Genomic DNA, 7,663 nt, shown 5'->3' with positions numbered 1-7,663 from the left:
AAGACAAGTAAACAACAACAAGTGTATTGACTTGGGCTTAGAGACTCGATCTTGATTTTCCCCCCTTTCCTGGCTGTGTTTATTCTCCATAGGGGTAAAGTACATCGCTTAACAACTCAAAATGTATTTTCTCCCCCCCCCCACTTAATTGTATCTTCTTGAATTAATAGCTGTCCTTTTGCTTTGACACCATCAACTGAACTCAGTGTAGGAAATAATTATAAAAAAAATGGGGGCAACTTTTGCCCCCAATGTCTAAAAACCGGGGGCATTTACAAAATTGTAGGGGGCACTTAAAATATAATTTGTGGATAACGTAGCTAAACTTTAAAGCGTAGTGTGAACAACAGTGCTGTTTGTGTCAGTGTGTTCTTCGTCATCTTCTGGCAACCATGCAGTGCCGAGTCGTGTGTTAGAGATGAAATGGAAATTAAATGAATTGAATGAAAAGAAAATGATTGAAATCTGGATAATGGTTTTTACGTGCATTCTGAGATTTCTTGGGAGTATTTTTGACCTTGGCCCTTGGCTACATGCCCACACTGACTGAACTGTTACTGTACACTTCACAGCCATGGCCATGTCTCTCTGCGACGACACACTCCTGTGTAACTTCCCCAAGTGTCGGGCCAAGTTGTGCGGCTTCGCCTGGTTCACGGCGTGCTCGCACGCTTTCTGTGACCAGCACGGCTCCGGGGAGTTCAGCCGTTCCCCCGCCATCTGCCCAGCCTGCTCGTCTGCGCTGTCTGGCAAGCTGGACATTGTGAGGACAGAGTTGGCGCCCTCCGAGGAGTACAAGGCCATGGTGCTGGCCGGCCTGCGGCCAGACATCGTCCTGGACATTAGCTCCCGCGCCCTGTCCTTCTGGAGCTATCAGGTTATCAGTGTGTCTCTGTAGCCGCCTGTATGTCTGTCATTGTGTGTGTGTGTGTGTGCATCTTTAAACAGTGAGTTGTAAAACCAAGCGATATAGATTTGTAGAAAATCTGTCCAATTATGGAAGACAACTTAAAAGTGAAGTAAAAAATAAGTCAGTTTGGTGTGACTGGGTAGTGTGCAGAGGTAAAAAGCACTCGCCCATCGCTGTGGAGACTCGGGTTCAACTCCTGGCAGCGGCACTTCTGGCTTGGTCAGACGTTCCTAGAGACACAATTGGCCGTGTCTACGGGTGGGAAGCCAGTGGGGTATGACACCTGGTCGCTGCACTAGCGCCTCCTCTGGTCGGTCGGGAATGCCAGTTTGGGGGAAGGGTAACTGGGGGTAATAGCGTGATCCTGCCACGCACTACATCCTGCCGGTGAAACGAGGACGCTGAAAAGAAGCGAGTGGGGGCGGGGGGGGGGGGGGATTGGTGGGTGTCAAGAAATAATAAATTCATTGGTAGCAGAAGAGATGCAGTCTGTCTGTTTGTGTCCATGTTCAGTCTGTCAGTTGTTTTGATGTAAAACACAGTCGGCTAATTGTCAGACGTGCATGTCTATATATACACACAGATCCACCAGGAGCGCATGTATCAGGAGTACAGTCTCTCGCGGGCCGAGGGTCAGCTGAAGCAGATGGAGAAGGTTCTGAACCAGCAGAACCAGAGCAGAGAGCTGGAGCTCAGCGCCATGAGGGGGGAGATCACCTCGCTGAAGAAGGTACCACACTACAACAGCAAATCCACAGGAATGAGCTAAGCTGTTGATCTGGCGCGGTCTTGAGTGCCAAAAGGATTTGACAGGTGTCGTTTGGGTGACAATAGTTTCAGCTTGCCCTTTGACCTGCTGGGGAAATGCGGTTGCCATATTTGTTAAGCCACTGATAAGATTATGCAAAGAGACTAAAGGGTGAAGTGGCAGAGGGGGGTAGTGTGCTGTTCTGTATATCTCACTCTTTTCCTCAGCTTTGTAAAGAGGAGGACCCTTCATACGACAGGAGTTCCCACGCTTCACTTGTGTTGATGTCCCACAAATAAATAAGCATTATGCCAATGACCCCCGCATGACCCCCGCAAAAATGATGCTTGTCGGTTGAGAATCTTGAGATAAGGAACAATACAGACAGTATTTCATTCCATTATAATTGTTTGCTTTGGCTTTTTCCTTTTCCAGCTGTGTACATTTGTACTTATTACCAGTATATACATACTCAAGGGAATAATAATAATAAAAACTGAAACAAAAAACAAAAAACTTGACTTTTTTGCAGTCTCATGTAGGAACTAGCTAGCAGCTAGCGGCTGTAGTTCGGTCAAAAGAAAATAGTTCCTCCATGAAACTGCTCATAACGAGGTCTGTGGATTATCTTGAGTAACGGGGTCATGATTTCTGGAAAGAGACATTGCTGTTGAGTTGATCAAATGTATTACTTTGGCACTTTGAGCACCACAAGCCGAGTGCCATCCAGTTCCATTGTATTTGAGAGAAGGCAGAAACTCTGCGGCCGATATCTCCAAAACTCAGGCAACTAACACAAAACAATATCCACCTTATTTTTGAACGCTCCACTGTAAAAAAAAATAATTGTGGGTACAAGGTCCGATTTAACGTGACTCATTGTTGCAGCTTGCCATTTCCTTTGTTATACTCGGCTGCAGACCCGAATTATAAACCGGAAACGGGAGTACGTTATAAAAGTTATAAATATAATCACGTTATAAACAATTAACCAACGCTGGGGGTCCGTATGGAAACAGTGTTACTCGAAATGGTTAAAAGTTAAATCAATTTGGTCATTCAGTGGCGTTTTACTGCCATGTAAAGTAACTATTACGCTAGCCGCTAGCATTAGCCACAGTAGCCGACTACCCACAATGCATTACGTTATCCCAGCGCCCGAAGCGATATTTTTTTCCGGATGATGCCGAAGTCTGGAGGCACCCTCTCTGCCTGTGATTGGCCTAGCGTCAAACGTTCATCCAATCACATTCGCTTGGCTATCCTGCGTCTCTTTCTACAGTCTGTGGTCAGACAGGCAGCAGTTTCGCTTGCTAGCATGCATGAAAGACGCCACTGTGTGTTTATGTTTTTGATATAGTCTGGTCTCTGGTTTAGAATGCTGCCGCTACTCTTGGCAGTGCACGTATGTAGCCTACAGACAAATAAAAAAGAAAAGATAAAAGATTGATGAGAATTGATCAAGGGTTATATAAAAACAGTGTCAATGCCCATTTACTCATTCTAACACAAGAGTGACATGTATTTGAATTGAAATATGTATCAGTATGTGGTGTTTGCCCAGCCCTTCATTGGGAAATGCAGCTTTATGGAGTGGAATCATGTGGAGATGCAGATGGTCTTCAGAAACTTTGATGAGATTGACAGTAAGTAAACATTGTTTCAGATACATGGTGTAGTTGTGGAAAAGTGTGTGAGTTTGGAAGAGGAGTGCACCACTAGGTGGAGACATGCATCCATAGCAGTGTTGATTTCATAGACGAAAACTATGAGGCAGCCAGGCAAAACAAAGAGCCACAAAACATACTACCGATGTCAGTAAAACTTCAGCTCTCTGTGGTTTTCTGTCTCATAACCCTCAGCTCATGTCTCTGCAGAGGTCAGGGGGGGAGAAAACCCCCCCCCCCCTTAGGTCCAGGTAGTGGCAGCGGAGCGGGAAACAAACCCACAACCTCTGGCCTCAGTGTCTCTGTATTATTCCTTCACACCACCAGCTGCCCTTCACGCTCACAGCTCTTCTCTGGGCGCTCTTGTCTCTTCCCTCTGCCTGTCACCATTCAAAACTGACTGAGGCTCGAACCCACGACCGCAAAAGTGGCTGAGGTCTCAATATTGGCAGGCAGCAAGCCTACTCTCTGTGCCACCAAGTCAGACTGATTGAATGAGGTTTCCTCAGGGCTTTAAATGACTCTTTCCTCTGGCTGCTGACATTCAAAACTGATTGAGGATCGAACCCACAATCTCTAAAGTCACTGAGGCTCAAACACACAAGCTCCAAACTGCTAGACAGCAATCCAACTCTCTGAGCTAGTGGGTCATAGTGATTAAGACTAGAAGATTAAAGTATAGTCTTTATGCATCTTAAAATATGTTTTGAAGGGACCTTTTCAAGTTGAATAGTATTTGAATTATATTAATATGATGTGAGTTTCTATTCGCCTTGCACAGAAAACCTTTTACTTTTATACTTCAGTACATTTCAGAGCCTGTACTGTTTTCCTTTTACTTGAGTAATTAAGTTGAATCAGTACTCAATACACAAATAACTGTACTTCTGTACAATAGGCCTAGGCCTAAATAACTCAGATATAGGGTCTGCAATTGTAACGTTTCATATAATGAAGTATCTCATGCTTGTTGATTTAATGATTGTTTTGCACCTGCTGCTCATGTTTGAGATACTTCTGGCTCGCCTGGAAAGAAGGTGGGAGCAGCCGAGTACAGTCAGCCAATCAGAGGCAGAGAGGGGCGGGTCATGCCTTTGCCATCATGGGAAAAAATATCGCGCACCCGAACGACACAGCTATAGAGCAGAATGGCTCTGCTGTAAAATCCCCAAAATCCTCATAGACGTTAAAGTTAAAACAGTCTATTACACCGGAAGCGGAAGAAGCACCCATCAGGCATCATGGCAGCTAGAAATAAGGTGGATAGATGGATAAATAGCACTACAGGTGAGAGGAAAAATATGTATTTTGGATTTTAGGGTGAGCTGTTTCTTTAAGGCTGCATTTAGTAGTATGTTCAAAAGATATTTTTTGGCTTTTTGGCCTTCAGGTATTACTCCTAATAGTGCCACTGTGGGGTCTTGAGGTATATTCTGTTGGAATACCTCTTTTAAGGCATCAAATACCTCTTCCCAGAATACATTTAGCTTAGGACATAACACATAACCCAAATATATGGGTGTGATTGGCAATATGAGTCTCACAATTCCGCCAACATGAGCTAGAGTGTGACGGACCCATTATAGCCACAATTTGTGGTGTTCTAAAAAAAACAAATCTGGTGATAATTTTCCATTTAAATTCCCTCCATGTGTTTGAATGTGTAGCCAGGTGTGCCTCAGTGCACACTTCATTCTCCACTTGTCTGATGGAACCCGAGCACTTGAACTTTGATGACCATTGCCTTAAAGTCAGTAGAAGGTAGGGAAACAACACTGACATATATGTAGGGAGATATTACTGTGAAAAATTGATAACCCCCCTACTGAATTCTCTTTTTAGGGTGCTGGCAAGTGCAGGAAAAAAACACTATTGCAAAGTATTGGTTCTTGTGCACTCTAGAAAAAGTTCTTTCATTTTACCCGAGGTAAAAAGAAGAAGAACTAGACGGACAAACCCGTCTTTATTTGTCACACGACAACCCAACACACACACTCATGCTGATGATGGCCGGTGAAATAGTCTCTGCATTTATCCCATCCAGGCCTGTCCTTCCACCGGGGGGCAGCCAAGAGCAGTGGGCAGCTTTCTTGTGTACAGCGCCCGGGGACCAACTTCGGTTGTAGTCTGAGCTTCTGCATGTTTTTAGTGGGGGTCCATAACAATGTTGTATGGAGGAACCCCTGGGGAGCACAGGGAGAACATGCAAACTCCACACAGAAAGGCCCTTTTGACGAGATAGCCCACCTGGGCAGTGGGCACTGAGGATATGGCGGGGGGGGGGGGGGGGGGGGGGTACACCCTCGGTGCCCACAGCATCCCAGGCAGGAATCAAACCCAGGACCTTCTAGCTGTGAGGCGACGGCTCTACCGCTGAGCCACCGTTAGGGGTGAACAATGCGTTTTGCTTCAAGTAAAACAGTGATGTTACTGTGTTGTTGTCCAGGGCTTGGCTTCAACACCAGCCACCAGGCAGATGCTTGGTAGAGTTGTGTTGTAGCCGTCCAGGGCTACCAGCCACTTTGGCAGGCAGCCAACCTGCGCTCGATAAGTCCTTTTGCTTCTAAAGACAACTTGCAAAGAAATGGAAACTTAACCCATTGATACCTGATGCAGCATTTGTGTGTGTATCCCTTTAAGATGCGGTTCGCGGCCTTAAAGGGATACACACACAAATGAGGGATATACACGCAAATGCTGCATCGGGTATCAATGGGTTAACCCCCCTTCGCTCGTGTCCACTCAGGTGACGGATGAGTACAAGAGGAAGTACAGCGAGGTGTCGGAGAGGCTGATGGAGAGGAACCGGCAGTACCAGAAGCTACAGGGCCTGTACGACTCTCTGAGGCTGCGTAACATGGTCGTGGGTGTGGGGGACGCGCCGCCACTGCACCCGGGACATCACAGCTTCAACACGGGTGAGGAAGAGGAAGAGGCACACTTTGGAAATTTGATGTCTTTACAGATGTAACGATACGGCAACAACAATTTCTTACTTGACTTTTTTAAACCCTTATTTAAAAGTTGTTCTTCTAACACTTTTACAAATAAGGAAAATCAGAAGTAATTTTGACATCGATTATTGATATTGAGAACTGGGGGGAAATGACAGCAGACCCAGCAGACCCACAAGACAGCTGATTTTGAGATCAACAGCTCCTAATGAAAATACTTTTATATCAAATCAAATATCATTTTCTTACAGTAGAGATAAGGCAGAGGGAGAAATGCCCACGGTGGTTAATGAACCAACAAAGAGAGAGTAGAGCAGTGATATTCAACTTGCGGCCCGCGGTAGGGTGCCGAGTGCCCCCCCCCAACCATTTTCTAATTCACAATGAAAACTAACGTTAAATAAAGGTTGCCTGAGCTCCAGCTAAATTGTCAAATATTGCCGCCTGCTCGCCACTCAGGCACTTATGTAGTTAACTAACTTAACCTAACTACCGTAATACAGTAACTATCCTGTGTGCACAAAATTGTCAGACTAAACTCCAAATTACACCCCCAAAAAACTACAATCCGCTACAGAAGAATTAATATTATTATTGTTTGTTTATTAACTGGCCTGGTCATTTTGCAGAAGTGGCAGGTTGAGTATCCCTGGAGTAGAGGAATGTTAAATGGCACAAAGAGGGCCACGACAGAACTGAATGCATTTAGTCAAGAAAGAGGTGGTTCGTGGAGAAAGAACACTAGGAGTAATGAGCTGATTGTCTATGTCAGGGGAATTTGACTTGTTAACAATGAAAGACATCCTTCATCACCCAGGGGCGGCCCGGCAGGCGTCTCCCCCCCGGGGAAGCCCTCAGTTCCTGTCCACAGGCTACGAGGGGGACGGACGATTCTTCTCCTGCCTGGAGCCGGACGGAGCGAAGACCTTCTTCCAGTTCATGTCTCCCTCCAGAGACAGATGCCGGCCCTACATGAAGAAGTACTGAGCTAAGCACACCTGTCATCGGATTTGATCCTAGCTGTAGCACATTAACTGGCAATTGCTGTTTATCTAATGTATTTTTCTGGAAGAAAAAAAAATCTGAATTTTTTCTGAAATCTAAATCTTTCTGTAAGCCTAAGGATTGTAGACCTTTCTCAAGTTGATGTGAAATGTTTTTTTTAGTTGAAGCTCTTTGGATGATTTTGTTTGTTTGTTTGCTTCTCTAAATTGGAACAATAAAATGTTTTTGACAGTAATGATAAGTGATATCCACATTCCATATTGGACTAATACAGAGACGAATGCAACTATGTGCTTTAACTCGGGTATCGAGTGTGCTTTTCAGGAACAACTACTTCAGAGCCACTTTGACTCAACTACAGTACAAAGCAAATTCACAC

The 7,663-nt window shown here is 45.1% G+C and overlaps 1 protein-coding gene across 1 annotated transcript; it reads left to right on the top strand.

Moving 5' to 3' along the window:
- Window positions 1-574: 574 nt before the first annotated feature.
- ccnb1ip1 (cyclin B1 interacting protein 1) lies at window positions 575-7,266 on the top strand (the record flags this gene model as incomplete). The annotated part of the gene is made up of 4 exons (XM_083640569.1): window positions 575-877; window positions 1,494-1,640; window positions 6,072-6,243; window positions 7,097-7,266. 4 exons carry the CDS (start codon window positions 575-577, stop codon window positions 7,264-7,266), a joined length of 792 nt encoding a protein of 263 aa, XP_083496695.1.
- Window positions 7,267-7,663: the final 397 nt, after the last annotated feature.

This window comes from Poromitra crassiceps (genome assembly GCF_964638095.1).
Source record: "Poromitra crassiceps genome assembly, chromosome: 7".
Classification (NCBI taxonomy): Eukaryota; Metazoa; Chordata; class Actinopteri; order Beryciformes; family Melamphaidae; genus Poromitra; species Poromitra crassiceps.
The sequence above is the reverse complement of the archived record's forward strand: the minus strand, read 5'-3'. Positions and strand labels throughout refer to the sequence as shown.